This window comes from Artemia sp. Qi Xiang Cuo, chromosome 5 (genome assembly GCF_049724085.1).
Source record: "Artemia sp. Qi Xiang Cuo chromosome 5, ASM4972408v1, whole genome shotgun sequence".
In the NCBI taxonomy this organism is placed as follows: domain Eukaryota; kingdom Metazoa; phylum Arthropoda; class Branchiopoda; order Anostraca; family Artemiidae; genus Artemia; species Artemia sp. Qi Xiang Cuo.
This window is the reverse complement of record NC_142798.1, coordinates 39,557,298-39,582,698: the sequence shown is the minus strand read 5'-3', so window position 1 is coordinate 39,582,698 and position 25,401 is coordinate 39,557,298. Positions and strand designations below refer to the sequence as shown.

Sequence of the window (25,401 nt, the reverse complement as noted above, 5' to 3'; positions counted from 1 at the left end):
ACACCTTTGGTCCTCAGTTTTATAGATTATGAGCAAGCGTTCGATTCTTTTAATAGAAGAGCTTTAGTAAAGGTTTTATCATTGCATGGTATACCAGTCAAATACATTAAAGTGATTAGTGCTATATACGAGAATAACACTGCTGCGGTTAAGGTAGAAAAGGAGGTTAACAGCTGGTTTTGTATTATATCAGGAGTTAAGCAGGGCTGTTTTCTATCCCCCTTTATATGGATTATTTTGACAGACTTTGTCTTAAGGAGCACAGGAAAGGCAATGGGAGATCACGGAATCAAATAAGGAGGAAAAAGTCTCATGGACTTAGGTTATGCTGATGATTTAAGCATCCTAGATGAAAGTGTGAGCAAAATGAATACAGTTTTAGAGGTTTTGCAAGTTCAGGGTGCTAAAATAGGTTTGAAAATTAATGTTAAGAAGACTAAGTCACTAAGGCTAGGAATAAGTGAAGGTGAAAAGGTGACGTTGGGTAATGAAAAGATTGATCAGGTGGGCAGCTACACTTACCTTGGTAGTATTATTAGTAAAGACGGTGGGAGCAGCGAAGATGTTAAAAGTAGAATAGCCAAGGCTCAGGGTGTTTTTTACAGTTAAAAAAAGTCTGGAAGAATAGGAAGATAAATCTGCAAACCAAGATTAGAATATTAGAAGCTATAGTGATGACAGTGGTCAAATAGGGCTCCGAAGCATGGACGCTCCGAGAAGTGGATGAAGATTTGCTAGATGTTTTCCAGAGAGATTGCTTAAGGATTGTTCTGGGTACCCGGCTGACTGACCGTATTTCGAACAATAGGCTATACGAAAAATGTGGTTCAATACCGCTCTTTAGGGTTATAATGAAAGAAAGGTTGAGGTGGCTAGGGCACGTTGTGCAGATGAAGGATGACATATTGCCGAAGAGGGTTCTTTTCGGCCAACCATCTAGGGCTAAACCGAAAGCAGGTCGTCCACGTCTGGGGTGGGAGGACGTCATAAAGAAAGATTAAAAGGAAATGGGAACTTTGTGGGCGGATGTAAAAAGGAAGGCTTTAAATGGATTGGGATGGAGGAGGAGCGTGCGCAGCTAAGTTGACCTCAGGCGGCTTGGTGCTGCGGTGATTTGTTATTAGTAGTAGTAGTATTTGGTATGCATTAAAGTCCATTTAAGTTTTGATTACATTCTGAAGAACAAACAAATAGGATATAATTGCTATGTTTTGGAGCAAAGTAACACAACGTTAGACCGCATATATGGTTTATTTTTAAATAAATGGCATTGATTGGAAATCAGGAAATAGAAATTAAAGTTGGGAGCGAAACTTAAACTAGTCTTGAAGGGAATTCTTCGTAAAAATACTATCGAAAAGTTTCGACGGGTTGACAACTACAGCGCTTGATCGATGGTAAAGCGACAAAACTGAAGCATTGCTCATGCCGCACTTTAGTCAACGAAGCTGACTAGATTTTAGTTGAGTTAGATTTTAGATTTAGTTGATGTTTTAGTTTTAATTGTTTGGCTACTATTCTATATTAGCGTTTACAATATTTGTTATTCTTCGTTTCCCCAAATACTTTACTTACTGGATAAGCTTTTATGTTGTTTTGTGGCAGATTACGCATGGGAAAGTAAATTTATTCAGATAAGCAGCTCTTGAGACGCCGAAACACCCTCTTTCTATTTGTGGGATACTTAGAAGAACTATTTTTGGAATATGCTCTAAAAAGATAAAAATTCATTGGAAAATTCCACTATGTTATTCGTATTAAAAACAAAAACTCAATAGTTTTTAAACACGCCGTTGAACACTAAATACTTTGTCAGCAGCCAATTGCACTGTGATTCTAATTCTATCTTTTCCTATGACTCTTTGTCTTCCTTGTCCTCTTCTTTGCTGATCCCTAACCCCTCACTAAACTTCCTGGCTGAAGGGCCAAGAAACGGGCGGTGGCAACACCAGTAAAGACTGTCAAGTTTGATGCACTATTCTTTACCTTCTTCTTTCAACCCTTGTTTCTCTTATGGAGAGATCATTTGAATAATCGTTAAGGTATATGTTCCCTGCGAAACAAGCGATTTTACGACAATTCTAAATCTGTAGCTTTCACAAAAAGGATGAAATATTTATATCAGTTGATGCATAGTCTCAGGTCTATCCCTTCGCCGAGCCAGAATTATAATATTACTTGAACTTCTTATTGGGAAAGATAACAAACTTGCTTTAAAAATAGGAAATTGGCCTTTTTTGAACGATTTTTAACCCATTTTCAAAGTATTTTCAATCTAAAATAAAATGTACACCAAATTTTTAAAATGTAATTCGGCGAATGGATAGAGTTGATTGTGGTCTATGGAATAATATCGAAATTGTCTTTTTTTGTTGATATATGAAAACCGTAAGAGAGTTAAAAATAGCATACTAAAAAATGCTCAGGGAACATAAGCCTTGAATTTCATCTATTTCACTGATTACAGCATAAGCGTATAAACAATGGCGACTAAAAATTACATTCTTCTCTTTTTTTTTTATGGCGAATCAACGAAACACCTGATGATTATGCTAATTATTGCAGAGTAGATGGAGAAATTCGAAATGTAAGATAGATTAGTGGAACCAAATTTGAGTAAAGTTGGTAATATGATTAAATAGGCATAGGGAATAATCAATTCAGGCGTATTAGTGTAAACCCAGGGTTTCTAACCCTTTTCAGATTTTCAAGCATCTTCTTGCTTTAGTGCGACTTGTTGTCACATTGAGTTGTTTTTTTTGTTAATAAAAATGTATGAACCTGAACCTGCAACCTGAACCTCTAAATCTTCTAATGGGACCTGTTAGACGGTTAAAAATTGACTGCTATCTTTAATCCAGGAAGCAGATATATGCCACGTCAGATTAGTCAAAAGAGATTTCCTCTAATACACACCTTTCTAAAATCATACATCCCTGTTTGAAAACCCTTAGAATAAATGGTTGATATGAAACAATTTCAAAGGAGGAGGAATTACATAGCGTTTACTTTAGAAGGTTTATAGTTACTTTGCCATTTATTAATCCGCATAATTTGTCACTTTGGAGCATGAGGTAATATGCTCTTCCTAAATACTCTACTTCGTCTTTCCTTTTTTATTGATTTTTACTTTTGTACACGAATTTTACATTTCCGAGAAAATATCCACGTTTTTTCTCTTTTTTTTGAACAACCTATAAACAAAAGCTTAAGCAAAGAACAATGAAAATTTCTAGACCTGCAAAGAAGTAACGTTATTTTTCCTTTTTACGAAGAAAAACTCTTACCTTATTATTGTACACATCCAGGTAGTTGGGAGCAGAAAATATAGTTATTAAAGACGGAAATCCAGTTGTTTGTGACTTTCGGTACATACGATATCTACAAGAAAAATAGCAAATTATAACAATTATATGGTTCTTTACTACATCAATAGGCAGTGAAACCCTCAACAATCCAGTTCCCAAAGGAATTGTAAAACTTAGTGTTGACGATCAATTGACGGTACACGAGACCATCACCATTTGCAAATTAATTTGCCCAAGCTCCCGAATTTCCTTACCATCATCAATAATTTCAAAACTTCTATAATAAAATATTAGACTGTATAGCAAATAATAAGAAGAAAGTATACCTGATTCGGTAAAGAAACACTGCTTTTTAGAATTCTGTACATGAAACTTCTCTCTGCCCTGGCGAATTAATAAATAATGTAAGTTCCGGAGCCAGGATTATGTGAGGAAAAGCAGGACTCGTGGGAGCTATTCTACAAGACGACCTTGAACTGGGATGCTAGCCATTAGCCAAATATTTGGAACTCACTACACTGAACCAAATTTTCCTACATACATCTATGCTGCTTGTTAAAAGGAGGATACGATGATCAACAAATCATTAAAAAATAATGCAATAAGAAAAATACTTAAACTAAGATTGACTTCAGCAAGCATAGGTCAAAAAGGGTCAGTCAATGATTTTGTGTTTATCTTGCTAACATATTAATTTAAAGAAGTTTTTCAAAAGAAAAATTTATCAAAGAAAACTAAAGAACTATTAAATCAAAACAAAACCAAAATGAACAGAACACAATAAAACCAAAAACGAGCAGAAATTCAAAAGCTTAAAGCAAACCGAACAGAAATTGCGGCAAATAGGAGAACTGCCATCTCTCTAAACCCTCTGAAACCCAAAGCGTCACTTGCGGTTTACTGATAACGATGTGGTTTTATTGATATGAGTAGCGTGTTTGTATTTGTCCTTACTTCACCATCAACACGATAGTAAACTGAAATCACATTGCTAACCTATGTTTAAAGGTATACCACAAATAAGAGTGGGGCTGCACCCCACCGATCCCCTATTAAACTTCCTAAAAGACTTGAGGCTCATTTACGCTTTACAGAAAACCATATGTATTACCAACAATGTGGTTTTTATTTGTCAAAACATCAACAACAAAAAGAAATTAACCCCATCATATTCGAGATCATAGGAAAGAAAAAAAATTCTTAAAATGATTACTTTTGTGACTTAAATTTTTTTTAATATTTTAAAAGGACAATATTTTTTTGTACTTCCAAAGCTTTCCCGTTTAGTTCAATTTCATTCGAACACATAGAAAATTAATGCCTAAATAAAACTTCTAAAATGCAATTCTGTAGTTTTTGAAGCTAACTGTTTAGTTTATTGAAGAAATAGCTTGAATTGATGAATCAATAAAGATTTAACAGTTGATTTCCAGTACATTTGAAAGGATGACACTGAAAAGGAAGAAAGTGTGGATGGATAAAAATTTACTACCTATCAAACAGTTCGTGTCAACGAACTGTAAGTAAGGAGCGATTCGGCTCAATAGTAACCGAAACTCTAAAAACCCGAATTTTGATATCAATAGATACATCAAAAGAATCGGCTTATTATTCTGATTCCATATATATATATATATATATATATATATATATATATATATATATATATATATATATATATATATATATATATATATATATATATATATATAAGATTCATCAAGTTTAGTGTTACCCATTAAAAGTTACGTAAAACCTGAGAAAAATTCCCTGATTTTCGAAAAAGGGGGGAAACACCTCCTAAAAGACAAGGATTCTTAATGAAAATCACACCTTCAGATTCCTATATACAAAAAGGTGGAATTCTGCATTTTTTCCCAGAAGAAAGATCACAGACGCGTGTTTTTTAGTTGTCGTTTTATTCCAGGGTTGGTCGTATCGAACTAATGGTCTTAGAAGATCGGGAGAGGGTGCATTCGAATGGAAATTAAAAGTTCTAGCAGCCTTTTTCAGCGACGAAAAAGATTGGAGGGCAAATAAGTCCCCTTCCATGACCCTTTTTCTTCGAAGTCGTCCGATCAAAATTTTGAGATAGCCCTTTTGTTCAGCATAGTTGAAAGATCCAATAACTATGCCTTTAGGGGTAACATGAACCCGCACAAACCGTGGGGAAAGGCATGTAAGTTATCAAATTCGCCCATTATATGCGTATAGTGTTCGTTATTGGGAAGTATACAGACATTTTTCGGGGGGGGGGGATTTCCATGAGACCCTCCCGACAATTACATCCATGTTGAAAATTACCCCCCCCCGTAAAATTTCTTGTGGACAATTCAGCCTGAAAAATTCTTCTTAGCATATATTCATTCAAAAAGACTAATTTCTAAACATTTCTCTGATTAGAAATCCCCTTTCCGTGGAAATTTTTTTCCGAGAAATCCAAACCCGTAGAAAATTTACACCGGAATACAGTTCCCAATTAATGTAAGATCATCCTTATCTGGAAGTTTTCTTATTAATTTTCATATTTTTGTAAAAAGGCGTAATCCGCTATTCGGTTCTCAAAGATACTGAGTTTGACAATATAGTTTTTATCCAGATGACACCCCTTTTGGGTGCATTGTCCCCCATTGCGTAAAATTATATACAGTAGCCAATACTAAGAGCTTTTGGTGAGTCGATTTAAAATTAACTGAAAGAAGGAGATTGCATCTTTGGAACCAGCATAAGAACAAATTCTTTTGATGAATATATTTTTCTTAAACTTCCATTTTTAAGACTTTCGGTTTCAACTGCCAAGGGTCGATCTATAATAACCTTTTGTTGTCACGAGTGGTTTGAAAACGAAATTTATAATTGTATTTTGAAATTTATATTTTGATACATGAAAACAAAAACAAGTTGAGAAGGTCTCTACCATGTCCTGGAGAACTAAAAATAGAATTAAAAATAATAATAATTCTCTAGCTTTTCTATTTGTCATTGCAGTAGTCAAGAAAAGGATTTAAAGTACCAAGGACACCTAAAATGAAAACTAATTCATTAAATTGGTCAAGTGCAAACTTACACAGCCATATACGTCTTAAATTAGTGTGATAAACCGATAATTCATTTTTAAGGAGAAAGATCACCTGTTTACATAATGTATTTCAATAGGAAAGTTCCTGGCCAATTTCACAAATAAAGAAGGGGTGCAGTTAAACAGTAGAAAATGAGCAAAAATAAATAAATCAGCATATAGCCTTAGAAAGTGTTGTTTTCTTGTATGTTCTGGTAAAAGAGAAATTGGAACCTAGTTCAGCAAAGCTCTTTTTTCTGAAAAATACTTTTAAGGAATGCTTCTTGAAAAGAGCTTGGCTAGACTAGTCTTGATGTTACTGGAATTTTTGGCACTCCAGGATCTTTTAACCATGAAGCAGTTTAAAGGTAAACATTAATGATTCTAGAAGAAAGTATCAATATATAGGCTACCCTATTTGTAGTTTTGCAGACTTAATGACTTCCACTGATAGCCTACCTTATGTAGGCTACGGTAAGACACATAGTAGGCTGTGTGATTTGCTTGAATATTTTGATATAAATCTACCTCATAGTTATTATATAATAGTAGCATATACCTTTTATGCTTTTTTATATTAGAAATACAAATTACTTGGGTGAGTACTGTTTGACTTTTAAAGTCATTGGTTCTTTATACTCTAAGCAACAAATATTTGTCATTTACTCTTATATGGAAAGCACTATAAAGTCAAACAATAGACAATATTGTGTTTCCTTTAAACATGGAGAATGATAAAAAGCCTTCTGTATGAATTTTTAAACATCAAATTATTATAGAGAAACATGAATAAAGTTATACAGAATACTTTTTGGTTGTCTTATTCAATATATGATCCACTAAAATGTCATACAAAAGAAATTACATTACCCCACTGATACATAGAGAAAACAACAAAGTCATACAGATGGCTTTTCATAGTTCCAATTGTAGTCCAGGCAACTTGGTGGTCACATGTCAATCCTAAAACTTAGTCTTCCTACCTGAGAATTTATGTGGCCAGGAAAATTAGGCTTAGGATGCTTCTTCATCAGCAAGTTCAGTAGACATTGTCTGTTATGAGTCAACCCAAAAATCTTAGTCATCTCTATTGTAATTCAAGTAGGCCTGTCCACCTAGAGTCTAAGTCAGTTTGACCCAGTTATAGGATTAACATGACCACTAAGTCACCTGGACTTGCAGTTCTTAGTCAGACAACCCAATTTATAAGCCAAGACAGTTACACTAAAACAGAATTAATTGAAAATTGGTTGACTGAAAAGTTCCCTGGCCTTGTGTGCAAACAAGTGGCATAGGGTCCACCCGCCTAAAGTCTGACAGACAACCCAGTTTATGAGCTCAGACAGTTACACTAACACAAAATTCATTCAAAATTGGATGACCCAACAAGTTGCCTGGATTTGCAGGTGAACAAGTGACATAAGGTCTGCCTGCCTCTAGTCTCAGGCAAGGGCAGCTGAGTTTTAGGATTAAAATATGAACATCAAATTGCCTGGATTCACAGGCAAACCAGCAACCATAATAATAATAGATTGAATTTTCAGAATATATATCCTATAGGCCTTCTAAAAATTATGGGTATTTACTAGTGAAAGGATAACACACTGTTATACTAAAGCAATGCAAGAAAAAAAGGTACTGTTCTAATATCTGGGGAAGACGCGAGAAGTGAAGTTTGGTTAATGCTAGTGAAATAAAACAAAATATGATAAAAATATAATAGTTTAGAAACACATTTTGGCTGTATATTTTCACATTAGGGGGGTGGGGGTAAAGCATAGCATATAATAAATACATAACCTAAACTAACCTAGGTACCTTTTTTCCTCCTAAACCCCAAAAAACTAAAGCTTAAATATAGTTCCTGGAGTGAGAGACCCCTTGTTTATACAGCATAAGATAGGAAATTACTGGGTAATGTTATCTGATCTTGGCTTTTCTCAAGATGCATTCTTGCATGTTGCCCAGATATTAGAACAGTACCAAAAAAAATTTAATGGAACAAAAACAGGAATTATATTAAGAACAAAATTAGAGAGCCATGGCTTCTCTGAATGACAAATGTTAATAAAATAAAGCATTACTATTAAATAGTTATCTGTCATTGTTATTATGTAATACATATCATTTTATTATGAATCGTATACAATATATTATTGTATTGTTTGTACTTGCCAATTATGTGAGGGGGGAGCAGTTGCTTCAGTTAGACTTTGAAAAATACCTTCTTATTTCTATTTTGCAATTTTTTATTTTATCATGGCTAACTGGTTATTTTTGCGCCATTTACATTTTGAGAATTGGAATCACTGACATAATTACTAGATACAAATCATCAGCACAACTGGGTTATATTTTGTTTAGCGAGGAGCCTGAATAAAAGACTCACACTTAGTTACTTCATAATATATAAATTATTATAGTTAATAGACTTTGAAGTTGATACCACGAGCCTATACTTTACTCCCCCCCCCCCTAATATGGAAGCATATAGCCTAAGTCAGCTTGAATGATTAGTCAGCTACAAATGAACTATTTTTCTCCCAAGCCAGTTATTTAAAGACGCATATTTTTGAGCATAGGGTTACTAGGTTTTTTTGGGCTGTTCTGAGCCTTCTAGCCCCTTCAGGGCTCAAAATTAATACTTCCTGTGAAGTGATTATTTAATTATAAAAGAGCATGAAAAATACTCATTATTTTGAGTTGTGTTGAAACGCTAAATTTTGTTGAAAACTGCAGTCTAAGCTATGTACCAAAAATATGGTGTTGATTTGTAATTCAGGGTATATTTTTCACCATTATGGAGGGGGGGGGTCTTGATAAAGTTAGCTATACATGGAGTCACAATGGAATTCTGACAATATGTGTGTCTATTTTTTAGGCCAGACCATCTTAATATTAAGTTAGGCTAATTAGAAAATTTATTTTCCTTTGAAGTGGCCTAGTGTAAAGAATTTTAGAGGGTTTCTTTATAAAGGGTGATAGAACAAAACTAATACAAAGGTGTTCTAAAACTATAGCCTTTCCTTTGTAAGCTAATGCACCTAATTGTGAAATAGGCCTTGGTTACCTACATTTCTTTAGGCTAGCCATAGGCTAATCTACATGAAATGAAGCATTTTTTATTCTATTGCTTACCATGATGATGAATCTTCAAATGAACTTCTCGGCTCTTCGGGAATTGTGCTATGATCTTGGACAACAAGAGAAGCTAAATTGGGTGTCACAAGAGGCTGGAACCAGACCCCGGCGCCGGGCCGATGAAGGAAGACCGGTGGCGGTGGGGTCAAAAACAGCACAACGCGCCGCCGGTAAGAGGTCGGCGGCGCGCCACCGGTAAGAGGTCAGCTGCGCGCCGCTGGATCGATCAATGTTGATCGCAAACATAAATGCGTTAATCAGTCTCTCTCAAATCACAGCTTAAATTTACAACAGATTCGAGCCTATTCATGAGTTCAAAAATTCACAAGTTGCTGGCTGGAAACTGATCGTTATTCACCAAGAAAAATAGAAATCTGGTAGAAACGAAATACCTTTAGCGTTTCAGAACCCTTGCATAATACTAGTAGTTGAAGTATCTATTAGCTATGTATTCTTAACATAAATAATTATCAAAATTAGTAGTTTTTTTCATCGAGCATTACTGCATACAAAACTTCAAATACCGTATCACAAAATTCGTCAGTTATCTGGGTAAAAACTTTGAATATAGCTTTGAACTTAGAAGCTTAATTTTTTGATAATGCCCTTTGCCTATCACCTTTGAAACAGTTGAAATGGGCGACTTTGATATTGATTGTTTGTTTGTTTTTTTTTTTGCTCTTTTGGATTCTTAAAAAGACATCTTGTAGCCTATTAAAAACTAGTTTTTAATAACAATTAAAAAAAAAAGACATTTTAAAGTTTTGTTTTGGCTTCTTTATAGAATATATGTCATGTAGGCTAAGGCTGAACTGCTGCTTTTTTATTGCTTTTGGCTGCTCTTTTGGATATGATTTGTTTTTTCTTTTGTGGATTCATTCCAAAGTATAAAATGATAAATATCTAATATCGGTCAAATTATAAACTTCATCTAAAAGGAGTAAATTTATCAAATTGAAAAATACATGATGAACACTTCACATGAGAACACTTCAATTACAATGAAACAAAAAAAACTTAATGTTTTATTTGTAATGAATAAAAATTAAGTGCCAGCTATTTTATGAAAAAAAAAAAAATGAAAAGCTCATCCGTTTTAAATGTAACTAATTGAAATAATATGCAGACTGAAGTAGCTCCAGGAAGATGTTGAGATTTTCATCCTAGTTTGTCACTTTTAATCCAAGCAAAATGATAGGATACTTAGTATTAGTTATTGATTTTAAGCTTTGATTTCCAAATACTCACAAAAATTACCAAATTAAAGAAAGTCGCAACAATAAGTCACCTGTGGTCACAATACTCAAAGACTCCTCTTTGATTCCTACCCCGGCTCAAAGCTTCTGCTATGGTCATTTCCATGGAAATCTCCAAAGAGTTTCTTTTTAAAATGGCTTTCAAGCGTAGTTAGGGGTATTTAGCCTTTTTTGCTTTTCTTCAAAGCTTTGAAAAAAGTGTTATAATATTCCAAATGTTACATTTGTTATATTTGTGCATATCTTTGGTAATCATTTGTGGGGTGATCGAATTTTTTAAACCTCTGAAGATACGTAAGAACATTGTGACATCTAGTACCCTGAGGTCATAAGACTGTCAAAGACTCCTCCTTGAGCCTCCCAAATTGAAAGCTTTTATTAAGACCTGGCCTTTTAATGTAACTTGGGTACTGGACCAAGGCCGCCATTGTCACTCCAGCGCAACGTTAGATGGGGATGTCGAAATCGCTTTCATCACACCAATTCGTTTTAGTGTGAATCTGTCTGGTACTCATGAATGAATGTTTTCAAATTAAACCCGTTTCATCAATAAGAAAAAAACGGGTTGTACGCATATGCCCCTTTCCCTTTGGGCGATAAAACCATCAAGTATAACTCACGAAAATCTTGTTAATTTTTGTCAACTTTTCAACTTTTTGGCACCCCTGCTTTCAGTAATAAAAAAAAATCAAGGTACTATCACTTAAATATAATAGCTCCCTATGCCCCCCCCCCCTCTGGATACTATCTTTATAGGATACCGTCTGTGCTTTAAATAAAAAAAATATTCAACTTATTGGCACGCCTGCTTTAAAAAAAAATATCGAGGTATTATGATTTAAATATTATAGCTCACTACCCCCCCCCCTCTGGATACCACCAGGATAAAATGCCGTCTCTTTTTTAAATTATAAAAAAATAACTTTTTGGGATCCCTGCTTTGAATAAAAAAATTTCGAGATATTATCATTTAAATGTAATACTTCCCTCCTCCCCCCTCCTCTGGATACCACATTGATAGGATACCGTCTCAGCTTTCATTAGAAAAATAAGTTACTCAATAATTAATTAGGTCACTATATGGTTCAAACAAACACGCAAAATAAAGTTAAAAATCTTAGTGTTCCTTGAAAAAAATTGAGGGTATGAGTAAAGGAGTACAAAGACAACAACAAAAATGTCGAAAAGATGTCGAAAGTAACAAAAGAGACGAAAATTAATGATTAAGAGAGTAGTGAAGAATTATGGTATGCCAAGTAATATTTGGCAGGGAAAGTCACTGGTGATAAATCGCTGGGGTTGGCACCGTGATTGCGTGGTTTTCGGGGATTCGGGGTGACGAATAGATTTTCAGGGAAATACCCGAAAATTCGGGGATAGTGCAAGCCCTGCTTGATTTCTAATCAGGAAAATCGAAATACTAAACCACACGAGAAGGAAAAGCTCCGAATTTGCGGTTGACGCAATAAAGAATTGCCGCAAAATTAATTTAAAGTCGACCGAACGCCGCCACCTCTGTCGGCGGCGGCGTGCCTGCGGCGCGCCGGTGGCGTTACGACACTTCAGCGGCGTTCAACCGGGCCTCTCGTTGACGGCGTTTGGTCGATCCGCCGGGGCGGCGTCGGGGTCTAGCTGGAACAAGTATCCTGAAATGGTATCTTGCATACCATCTAGTGCTTGGCCATCATCAAAAATATTTTCAGACACATCAGAATAGTCACTTTCTGAACTTGAGGTCATATTTTTTCACAAAATGTATTTTCACTAATATATATTTACCGGTACAAGAGAGGTAAGTTAAAACAGAAAAGAAAGGTAAGTTAGTAATGTATCTATATATTTGAACCGTGCTTTTCAACCGTACTTGCGTAATTTGTCTTATCTCTAGCATGTATAAGAATATATAGTACAGTTTGACGTGCACATTGCAAAAGTGACCAATCCTTTTATACCTATAAAGTGGTCAAACACGTTTTGAGAGTATAGTCGAGAATATATAAGACAATCAGACTGGTTATTGCTATATATTTCAATTGCACAAGGAATTGTACAAGAATACGCAGTACAGTTTCACGTGAACATTTTAAAAGGCTGGCAAACCTATAAAGTGGTCAAACACGTTTTGGAAGTATGGTTGAGATTGAATAAGACAACCAGACTGGTTTTTGAGGCAACAACCATTTTTGACACAGGTTTCTTAGCCAAAATTTTGATTGTCACATTACGTATTAAAAAGTGGTTTCTGATTTTTTTTGGACAATTGCCTTAACTCGAGACTAGTTTCATGGGAATTTACGATGGTGCTAATTAAAAAAATCGGATGTTACACTTAGACTTGTTTGATTGACATTTGCAAAAAGGGATAAGGGATTCGCGATTTGGACTGTACGAACGATCTTATTTGAATAATAGGAAAAAAACAGAGAGAGATAACATTTCCGAATTGGATCATATGAAGGTGGAGAAAAAAAAGGGTTAAACCGATTATCAGTTAAGGTAACCCCTCGGGGTTGTTAACTCATTGCTTATTTATTATAAATTTGGAACAACATCGATCTATGAAAATGGTTAACAATGATAAAACGGTCTTGTGACTTGACCTAGCTTTACTTCTTCGAGTGTTCCGTATAATACACAAGTGGCATTTGAACAGTGTTGTCAATTTAAAATAGAGTTTAACGTTATAGTATACTAAAAAGTTGATACTAAGAGAGATGTAGATGGCAAGAAAATAATTTTAATAATGAAATTCAGAACAAACCTTAGAAATCCTTGCAAATTAAGCAGTAAGGTGTGTGTGAGTACGAACCATCAAGGATCATAAGAACCAACGGCCCTAACCACTAGAGACCTCAACCCCCCAAAGGTTCCCTATCCCCAAACTCGAAGGGCGCCCCGCCCCTCCAACGTTTTGGCCCCCTCCCCCATTTTTTTTTGAATTTTTTGTATTTTTTTTTTGGTAACTGACATTTTTTTCTGATAACAAGTACCATTCATTGCGATCGTAGCTTTCAAATGTGAAACTTAAGTTCATTTTTGGATCGAAAAATAAAACTATTTCCGTAAAATCTGAGCCAATAAGGGTTTTTGACCGTAAACTCTAGTTTTTGTAAGAAATTATGGAAAAAACAATTCTCTGATTCAAATGTGAAACTTAAGTCCATTTTTGGATCGAAAAATAAAACTATTTCCGTAAAATCTAAGCTAATAAGGGTTTTTGACCGTAAACTCTAGTTTTTTGTAAAAAAATTATGGAAAATACAATTCTTTGGCTCATAGGTAAAACTTAACTCCCGTTATGGATCGAAAAATAAAACTATTTCTGTAAAATCTGAGCTAATAAGGGTTTTTGACCTTAAACTCTAGTTTTTTTTACGAAAATTATGGAAAATACCATTCTCTGGTTCATATGTGAAACTTAAGTCCAGTTATGGATCTAAAAATAAATCTATCTCTGTAAAATCTCAGCTAATAAGGGTTTTTGACCGTAAACTCTAGTTTTTTTGTAAGAAAATTATGGAAAATACAATTCTCTGGTTCAAATGTGAAACTTAAGTCCAGTTTTGGATCGAAAAATAAACTATTTCTGTAGAATCTGAGCTAATAAGGGTTTTTGACCGTAAACTCTAGTTTTTTGTAAGAAAATTATGGAAAATACAATTCGCTGGTTCAAATGTGAAACTTAAGTCCAGTTTTGGATCGAAAAATAAACTATTTCTGTAAAATCTGAGCTAATAAGGGTTTTTGACCGTAAACTCTAGTTTTTTGTAAGAAAACTATGGAAAATACAATCCTATGGTTCAAATGTGAAACTTAAGTCCATTTTTGGATCGAAAAATAAAACTATTGCCGTAAAATCTGAGCTAATAAGGGTTTTGACCGTAAACTCTAGTTTTTTTGTAAGAAAATTATGGAAAATACAATTCTTTGGCTCATAGGTGAAACTTAAGTCCAGTTTTGGATCGAAAAATATACTATTTCTGTAAAATCTGAGCTAATAAGGGTTATTGACCGTAAACTCGTTTTTTGCAAGAAAATTATGGAAAATACAATTCTCTGGTTCAAATGTGAAACTTAAGTACATTTTTGGATCCAAAAATAAAACTATTTCTGTAAAATCTGAGCTAATAAGGGTTTTTAACCGTAAACTCAAGTTTTTTGTAAGAAAATTATGGAAAATACAATTCTCTGGTTCAAATGTGAAACTTAAGTCCAGTTTTGGATCGAAAAATAAAAACTATTTCTGTAAAATCTGAGCTAATATGGGTTTTTGACCGTTAAACTAGTTTTTTGTAAGAAAATTATAGAAAATACAATTCTATGGTTCAAATGTGAAACTTAAGTCCAGTTTTGGATCGAAAAATAAACTATTTCTGTAAAATCTGAGCTAATAAGGATTTTTGACCGTTAACTCTAGTTTTTTGTAAGAAAAATATGGAAAATACAATTCGCTGGTTCAAATGTGAAACTTAAGTCCATTTTTGGATCGAAAAATAAACTATTTCTGTAAAATCTGATCTAATAAGGGTTTTTTACCGTAAACTCTAGTTTTTTGTAAAAAATTATGGAAAATAAAATTCTCTGGTTAAAATGTGGAACTTAAGGCCGGTTTTGGATCGAAAAATAAACAATTTATCTAAAATCTGAGCTAATAAGGGTTTTTGACCGTAAACTCTAGTTTTTGTAAAAGAATTAGGGAAAATACAATTCGCTGGTTCAAATGAGAAACTTAAGTCCATTTCTGGATCGAAAAATAAAACTATCTCCGTAAAATTTGAGCTAACAAGGGTTTTTGACCGTAAACTCGTTTTTGTAAGAAAATTATGTACAATTCGTTGGCTCATAGGTGAAACTTAAGTGCAGTTTTGGATCGAAAAATAAACTATTTCTGTAAAATCTGAGCTAATAATGGTTTTTGACCGTAAACTCTAGTTTTTTGTGAGAAAATTATGGAAAATACAATTCTCTGGTTCAAATGTGAAATTTAAGTCTATTTTTGGATCGTTAAAAATAAAACTATTTCCGTAAAATCTGAGCTTTAAACTTCGAAATTATTCCCTTTTTTTTATGTATCTTAAAATGACAAAATATACTTACGGCTCTAAAAATTCTACTCTATGATTGCTCAGAGACACGATGTGGCTTTCCCACTGGTATTCTATGTCCGGTTATCGACACTACCTAGTCTATTGCATGTATTAAATCAGTATTTTTTACACAGTGGAACGATAAACACACAAGTCATATCTTTAAAAATAGTGAAAATGGACCATTTTAATAAAGTATGTTCACATGACCATGCTATTGTAGTATTGAATGCCGGCAAGGAGAAGCATTTAAACTATGAAACAAGTACAAGTGGTAGCACTATTGGAAATGTATGCATGCATTGTCATGACAGTAAGGAATTAAATTTCTTTGGAGTACCGAAAAAATTCAACTCTTATGTTAGTGGATATGAGAGATTGAGATCTCCAGAGATGATTGCACTCAAAGAGAATGCCAACATAAAAATAATCGTTTATAATAGAGGACAACTCCTTGCTACTGTTGCAGGTAACACATTACCTACTGATACGTCCAATCGTCAGCTTTCGGGTATTAGCATTCAACGGAAGGTAAAAAAAAGAAAGGCCTACTCTTCTACTAATATACTAAACCATATCTTGTCTACGTGCCGAAACTATTACCTGTGTAAAAATAATGTGATAATAGACAGTGAAATTGCCAGAAAAATAAAAAGGGCATTAGCAGAAAATATCACCATGGAATATAAAGATGAATCGACGAAAAACAAAGCACCAACAAACGTTACTGCCATTGATCAAACAGTCAATGAACCAAATAATACCAAAGACGAAAAGCATATTGAGCCTGTCGATGACACACCAGTAAAAGTTGTGTATGACTCAAAATGGAATAATGATTATTCTATTGATTACGAACTAAGAGAAGACAATAGCTACAATATCAAGAAGGAACATGGTGAACTATATTATGGAACAGATTCAAAATTTCCAAAGTTGATCATTGATATTAATAATGTATCATATTATATATTTGTGAATTAATATTCTACATAGTATTATTTCATTAAAAATATATTATACATTACATTGTTATGTGTTCATTATTCTTAGAGTAAGCTAGCATATCAAACTTTTAGAATGTCTATTAAAACATCGGATATGTAAGAAAAGGAATTTGCATACATCTATTATCAGACACATGGTATAAAATTGACAGAGTCTATGCATCAGAACGAATAAGTTCTTTATCAACATCCGTTGTTGGATATATCATTATGTCATTATGAAAAAATTGTAAGTAAGTAAGTAAGTAACAAACTCATTCTTGAATTCACCTCTTGGTTACACAATACAGAAATTTAATTCAGGAAATTATGAAAACAAAAATTGAACAAATTCTTTATTAACATTCATTATCGATTGAAGCCGCTTCCTAGACAGACGATACAGTAATTTCACAAAATCTAAGAATCAGAGTGATTAAATTCTACATCAACATCCTTTTCTCGGATACATAGGATAAAGTTGACAAAATCTATGTGTTAGAGTGGATACATTTTTTTATCAACATCTTTTGTCAGGTAAATCGGATAAAATTGACAAAATCTAAGCGTCAGAGTGAATAAATTTTTTTTTATCAACATCCTTTGTCAGATACATCAAATAAAATTGACAAAATCTAAATTTCAGAATGAATAAATGCTTTAACAACATCATTTATCGGATATGTCGGATAAATTTGACAAAATCTTAAGTATCAGAGTGGCTAAATTCTATATCAACATCCTTTTCTCGGATACAGAGGATAACATATCGGATAAAATTGACAAAATCTAAATATCAGATTGATTAAATCCTATATCAACATACCTTTCTCGGGTACATGGGATAAAATTGACAAAATATAATTATCAGATTGATTAAATTCTATATCAACATCCCTTTCTCGGGTACATGGGATAAAATTAACAAAATATAAGAATCAGAGTGAATGATTAATTTTTTATCAACGTCTTTTATCAGTTACAACAATTATAATTAACAAAATCTAAATATCTGAGTGAATAAATGCTGTTTCAGCATCCTTTGTCGGATATGTTGAATAAAATAGACAAAATCTAAATATCAGAATGAATGAATGCTTTAACAACATCCTTTGTCGGTTATGTGGGATAAAATTGACAGAATATAAGTATCAGAATTACTAAATTATATATCAACATCCCTTTCTCAGATACATGGGATAAAATTGACAAAATCTAAGTATCAGAGCGAATAAATTCATTATCAACATCCTTTGTCGTATATGCCAGATAAAACTGACAGAATCTAAGTATCAGAGTGATTAAATTCCTTATCAACAGCCCTTTCTCGGATACATGGGATAACATTGACAAAATCTAAGTATCAGCGTGAATAAATGCTTTATCAACATCCTTGAAATGCATTATCAACATCATTTGTCGGCTATATCAGATAAAATTGACAAAATCTAACTATCAGATTGATTGAATTCTATATCAACATCCGTTTCTCGAATACCTGGGATAAACTTGACAAAATCTAAGTATCAGAGTTATTACATTCTATATCAAAATCCCTTTCTCAGATACATGGGATAAAATTGACACAACCTAAGTATTAGAGTGAATAAACGCTTTATCAATATCCCCTAAATGCATTATCAACATCAAATGTCAGATACATCGGATAAAATTGACAAAATCTAAGTACCAGAAAGAATAAATTCGTTTTCAAAGTTTTTATCGGACTATGTATGCGCCGTCGCGGTGTACACTCCATGTCTTTCTCGGTTTTTGTGTCTAAATCTACGTATTTGTATGTGTTTTTATCTCTCTCACTCTTTTGCCTGTGTGTCTGGGCGGGTGTTTGCTTATTCCAACGCATGTCTGGCCACTCCAAGTGAACTTAAATTAACTCAACTTTTTGAATATCTCTCTCACTATGAGTGTGTGTCTGAGCGGGTGTAGTGCCATCTATTACCGGTCTAACCTAAATTCAACGTAAGGACGCATGAAGTCAAAATGAATAGAACTTGGATTTTACTGTTATCTGATGTATCCGATAAAAACTTTGAAAACGAATTTATTCTTTCTGGTACTTAGATTTTGTCAATTTTATCCGATGTATCTGACATTTGATGTTGATAATGCATTTAAGGGATATTCATAAAGCATTTATTCACTCTAATACTTAGATTCTGTCAATTTTATCCCATGTATCTGAGAAAGGGATTTTGATATAGAATTTAATAACTCTTGTACTTAGATTTTGTCAAGTTTATCTCAAGTATTCGGGAAAGGGATGTTGATACAGAATTTAATCGATCTGATAGTTAGATTTTGTCAATTTTATCCGATATAGCCGATAAATTATGTTAATAATGTATTTCAAGGATGTTGATAAAGCATTTATTCACTCTGATACTTAGATTTTGTCAATTTTATCCCATGTATCCGAGAAAGGGATGTTGATATGGAATTTAATCACTCTGATACTTAGATTCTTTCAGTTTTATCCGTCATATCCGAAAAAAGGATGTTGATAATGAATTTATTCACTCTTATACTTAGATTTTGTCAATTTTATCCCATGTATCCGAGAAAGGGGTGTTGATATAGAATTTAGTAATTCTGATGCTTAGATTCTGTCAATTTTATCCCACATAACCGACAAAGGATGTTCTTAAAGCATTCATTCATTCTGATATTTAGATTTTGTCTATTTTATTCAACATATCCGACAAAGGATGCTGAAACAGCATTTATTCACTCAGATATTTATATTTTGCTAATTATAATTGTTGTAACTGATATAAGATGTTGATAAAAAATTAATTATTCACTCTGATACTTAGATTTTGTTAATTTTATCCCATGTACCCGAGAAAGGGATGTTGATATAGAATTTAATCAATCTTATACTTAGATTTTGTCAATTTTATTCTATGTACACGAGAAAGGGATGTTGATATAGAATTTAATCAATCTGATACTTAGATTTTGTCAATTTTATCCGATATTTTATCCTATGTATCCGAGAAAAGGATGTTGATATAGAATTTAGTCATTCTGATGCTTAGGTTTTGTCAGATTTATCAGAAATATCCGATAAATGATGTTGTTAAAGCATTTATTCACTCTGAAATTTAGATTTTGTCAATTTTATTTGATGTATCTGACAAAGGATGTTGATAAAAAAAAATTTATTCACTCTGACGCTTAGATTCTGTCAATTGTATCCGATGTATCTGACAAAATATGCTGATAAAAAAATTTATTCACTCTAAAACTTAGATTTTGTCAAGTTTTTCTTATGTATCCAAGAAATGGATGTTGATATAGACTTTAATCACTCTAATACTTAGATTTTGTGAAATTGCTGTATTGTCTGTCTAGGAAGCGACTTCAATCGATAATGAATATTAATAAAGAATTTGTTCAATTTTTTTTCATAATTTTCTGAATTAAATTTCTGTATTGTGTATCCACGAGGTGAATTCAAGAAAGAGTTTGTTACTTACTTACTCATAATTTTTTCATAATGACATAATGACACATCCACCAACGGATGTTTATAAAGAATTTATTCATTCTGATACCTAGATTTTGTCAATGTTATCCCATGTGTCTGACAATAGATGCATGCAAATTCCTTTTCTTACATCTCCGATGTTTTAAGACATTCTAAACGTTTGATATGCTAGCTTACTCCAAGAATAATGAACACATAACAAAATAATGTATACTATATTTTTAATGAAATAATGCTATGTAGAATATAAATACAAAAATATTATGATACATTATTAATATCAATGATCGATTTAAGACATTTTAAATCTGTTCCATAGAATAGTTCACCATACTTTCTCTCGATATTGTAGGTTTTGTTTTCTCTTAGATAGCAATCAGTAGAGTAATCATTATTCTATTTTGAGTCATACACAATTTTTATTGGAGTGTCGTCGACAAGCTCAATATGCTTTTCGTTTTTGGTATTATTTGGTTCATTGACTGTTTGATCAATGGCAATAACGTTTGCTGGTGCTCTTTTTTTAATCGATTCGTCATTATATACTATAGTGATATTTTCCGCGATTGACATTTTCGTTTTTATGGCAATTTTACTGTCTATTCTCCTATTGGTTTTACTAAGGAAACTCTTTCATAACGTACGCAAGATATGGTTTAGGATATTAGTAGAAGAGTAGGCCTTTCTTTTTTTGACCTTCCGTTGAATGCAAATACCCGAAAGCTGACGATTGGATGTATCAGTAGGTAATGTGTTACTTGCAACAGTAGCAAGGAGTTGTCCTTTATCATCAAAAAATTATTTTTATGTTGGCATTCTCTTTGAGTGCAATCATCTCTGGAGATCTCAATCCCGCATATCCACTAACATAAGAGTTGAATTTTTTCGGTACTCCAAAGAAATTTAATTCCTTACTGTCATGACGATGCATGCATACATTTCCAATAGTGCTACCACTTGTACTTGTTTCATAGTTAAAATACTTCTCCTTGCCGGCATTCAATGCTACAATAACATTGTCATGTGAACACACTTTGTAAAATGCTCCATCTTTTTTTAAAGATATGAATTATGTGTTTATCGTTCCACTGCGTAGAAAATACTGAAATAAATACATGCAATAGACTAGGTAGTGTCGATAACCGGACATAGAATACCAATGGGAAAGCCATATCGTGTCTCTGAGCAAGCATAGAGTACAATTGTTAGAGCCGTAAGCATATTTTGTCATTTTAAGATACATAAAAAAAATAAATAAATAAAGTTGAATAATTTCGAAGTTAAAAATAATAGTTTGTTTTCATGAAAAAAATATTGAATTTGAACCATAAGTCCTAATCATTATGAGTATCCAAAACTGGACTTAAGTTTAACATTTGAAGTAGAGAATTGTATTTGCCATAATTTTCTTACAAAAAACTAGAGTTTACGGTCAAAAACCCTTATTAGCTCAAATTTTACGGAAATAGTTTTATTTTTCGATCAAAAAATCGACTTAAATTTCACATTTGAACCAGAGAATTGTATTTTCCATAATTTTCTTACAAAAAACTAGAGTTTATGGTCAAAAACCATTATTAGCTCAGATTTTACAGAAATAGTTTATTTTTCGATCCAAAACTGCACTTAAGTTTCACCTATTAGCCTACGAATTGTATTTTCCATAATTTTCTTACAAAAAACTAGAGTTTACGGTCAAAAACCCTTATTAGATCAGATTTTACAGCAATAGTTTATTTTTCGATCCAAAAATGGCCTTAAGTTTCACATTTGAACCAGAGAATTGTATTTTGCATAATTTTCTTACAAAAAAAATATAGTTCACGGTCAAAGCCCTTATTAGCTCAGATTTTACAGAAATAGTTTTATTTTTCGATCCAAAAATGGACTTAATTTTCACATTTGAACCAGAGAATTTTATTTTCCATAATTTTCTTACAAAAAACTAGTTTACGGTCAAAAACCCTTATTAGCTCAGATTTTACAGAAATAGTTTTATTTTTCGATCCAAAAATGGACTTAAGTATCACATTTGAACCAGATAATTGTATTTTCCATAATTTTCTTACAAAAAACTAGAGTTTACGGTCAATAACCCTTATTAGCTCAGATTTTACAGAAACAGTTTATTTTTTGATCCAAAACTGGACTTAAGTTTCACCTATGAGCCAACGAATTGTATTTTCCATAATTTTCTTACAAAAAACTAGAGTTTACGGTCAAAAACCCTTATTAGCTCAGGTTTTCGAAAAAAGTTTTATTTTTCGATCCATAAACGGACTAAGTTTCACATTTGAACCAGAGAATTGTATTTTCCATAATTTTCTTACAAAAAACCAGAGTTTACGGTCAAAAACCCTTATTAGCTCAGAATTTACAGAAATAGCTTATTTTTCGATCCAAAAATGGCCTTAAGTTTCACCTATGAACCAAAGAATTGTATTTTCCATAATTTTCTTACAAAAAACTATAGTTTATGGTGAAAAACCCTTATTAGCTCAGATTTTACAGAAATAGTTTATTTTTCGATCCAAAACTGGACTTAATTTTCACATTTGAACCAGAGAATTGTATTTCCCATAATTCTCTTATAAAAAGCTAGAGTTTACGGTCAAAAACCCTTATTAGCTCAGATTTTACGGAAATAGCTTATTTTTCGATCCAAAAATAGCCTTAAGTTCCACATTTGAACCAGTGAATTTTATTTTTCATAATTTTTTTACAAAAAACTAGAGTTTACGGTCAAAAACCCTTATTAGCTCAGATTTTATATAAATAGTTTATTTTTCGATCCAAAACTGGACTTAAGTTTCACATTTGAACCAGAGTATTGTATTTTCCATAATTTTACTTACAAAAAAACTAGAGTTTACGGTCAAAAACCCTTATTAGCTCAGATTTAACGGAAATAGTTTTATTTTTCGATCCAAAAATGGACTTAAGTTTCACATTTGAACCTGAGAATTGTATTTTCCATAATTTTATTACAAAAAACTAGATTTTACGGTCAAAAACCCTTATTAGCTCAGATTTTACAGAAATTGTTTTATTTTTCGATCCAAAACTGGACTTAAGTTTCACATTTGAACCAGAGAATTGTATTTTCCATAATTTTATTACAAAAAACTAGAGTTTACGGTCAAAAACCCTTATTAGCTCAGATTTTACGGAAATAGTTTTATTTTTCGATCCCAAACTGGACTTTAGTTTCACATTTGAGCCAACGAATTTTATTTTCCATAATTTTCTTACAAAAAACTAGAGTTTACGGTCAAAAACCCTTATTAGGTCAGATTTTACGGAAATAGTTTTATCTTTCGATCCAAAAATGGACTTAAGTTTCAAATTTGAACCAGAAAATTGTATTTTCCATAATTTTCTTACAAAAAACTAGAGTTTACGGTCAAAAGCCATTATTAGCTCAGATTTTACGGAAATAGTTTTATTTTTTTATCCAAAAATGGACATAAGTTTCACATTTGAACCAGAGAATTGTATTTTACATAATTTTCTTACAAAAAATAGAGTTTACGGTCAAAAACCCTTATTAGCTCAGATTTTACGGCAATAGTTTCATTTTTCGATCCAAAAATGGCCTTAAGTTTCACATTTGAACCAGAGAATTATATTCTACATAATTTTCTGACAAAAAACTAGAGTTTACGGTCAAAAACCCTGATTAGATTAGATTTTACAGAAAGTTTATTTTTCGATCCAAAACTGGACTTAAGTTTCACATTTGAACCAGAGAATTGTATTTTCGATAATTTTCTTACAAAAAAATTATAGTTTACGGTCAAAAACCCTTATTAGCTCAGATTTTACGGATATAGTTTAATTTTTCGATCCAAAATGGACTTAAGTTTTACATTTGAACCAGAGAATTGTATTTTCCATAATTTTCTTACAAAAAACTAGAGTTTACGGTCAAAAACCCTTATTAACTCAGATTTTACAGAAATAGTTTAATATTTAGTTCCATAAATGGAATTAGGTTCCTCATTTTAGGCAGATAAATGCATTTTTTATAATATCCTTACAAAAAACTAGTGTTTACGTTCAAAACACCTTATTAGATTAAAGATGACGGAAAGAATTACATTTGTCGATCCAAAACTGGACTTAAGTTTCACATTTGAGCCAACGAATTTTATTTTCCATAATTTTCTTACAAAAAACTAGAGTTTACGGTCAAAAACCCTTATTAGGTCAGATTTTACGGAAATAGTTTTATTTTTCGATCCAAAAATGGACTTGTTTCAAATTTGAATAAGAGAATCGTATTTTCCATAATTTTCTTACAAAAAACTAGAGTTTACGGTCAAAAGCCCTTATTAGCTCAGATTTTACGGAAATAGTTTTATTTTTCGATCCAAAAATGGACTTAAGTTTCACATTTGAACCAGAGAATTGTATTTTCCATAATTTTCTTACAAAAAAATAGAGTTTACGGTCAAAAACCCTTATTAGCTCAGATTTTACGGAAATAGTTTTATTTTTCGATCCAAAAATGGGCTTAAGTTTCACACTTGAAGCAGAGAATTGTATTTTCCATAATTTTCTTACATAAAACTAGAGTTTACGGTCAAAAAACCCTTATTAGCTCAGATTTTACAGAAAGAGTTTATTTTTCGATCCAAAAATGGACTTGTTTCAAATTTGAATAAGAGAATCGTATTTTCCATAATTTTCTTACAAAAAACTAGAGTTTACGGTCAAAAACCCTTATTAGCTCATATTTTACGGAAATAGTTTTATTTTTAGATACATAAATGGACATATGTTTCAGATTTGAATCAGAGAATTTTTTCTTCCGTAATTTTCTAACAAAAAAATAGAGTTTAAGATCAGAAACACCCTTATTAGCTCTGATTTTACGAAAATTTCTTCATTTTTCTATCCAAAAATGAACATACGTTTCATACTTGAACCAGAGAATTGTGTTTTCCATAATTTTTTCACACAAAACTAGATTGTACGGTCATAAACCTTATTAGCTCAGATTTTACAGAAATAGTTTATTTTTCAATCTAAAACTGGACTTAAGTTTCACA

General features: G+C 32.5%; 1 protein-coding gene across 1 annotated transcript in view; it reads right to left on the bottom strand.

Moving 5' to 3' along the window:
- The window catches only part of LOC148952125 (serine/threonine-protein phosphatase 2B catalytic subunit 2-like), a 135,115-nt gene that overhangs the window by 24,034 nt on the left and 85,680 nt on the right, over window positions 1-25,401 (bottom strand). The window contains exon 8 of the mRNA XM_089088852.1: window positions 3,288-3,381. Coding sequence (XP_088944978.1) covers window positions 3,288-3,381 — 94 coding nt within the window. The remainder of the gene's footprint in view (window positions 1-3,287; window positions 3,382-25,401) is intronic.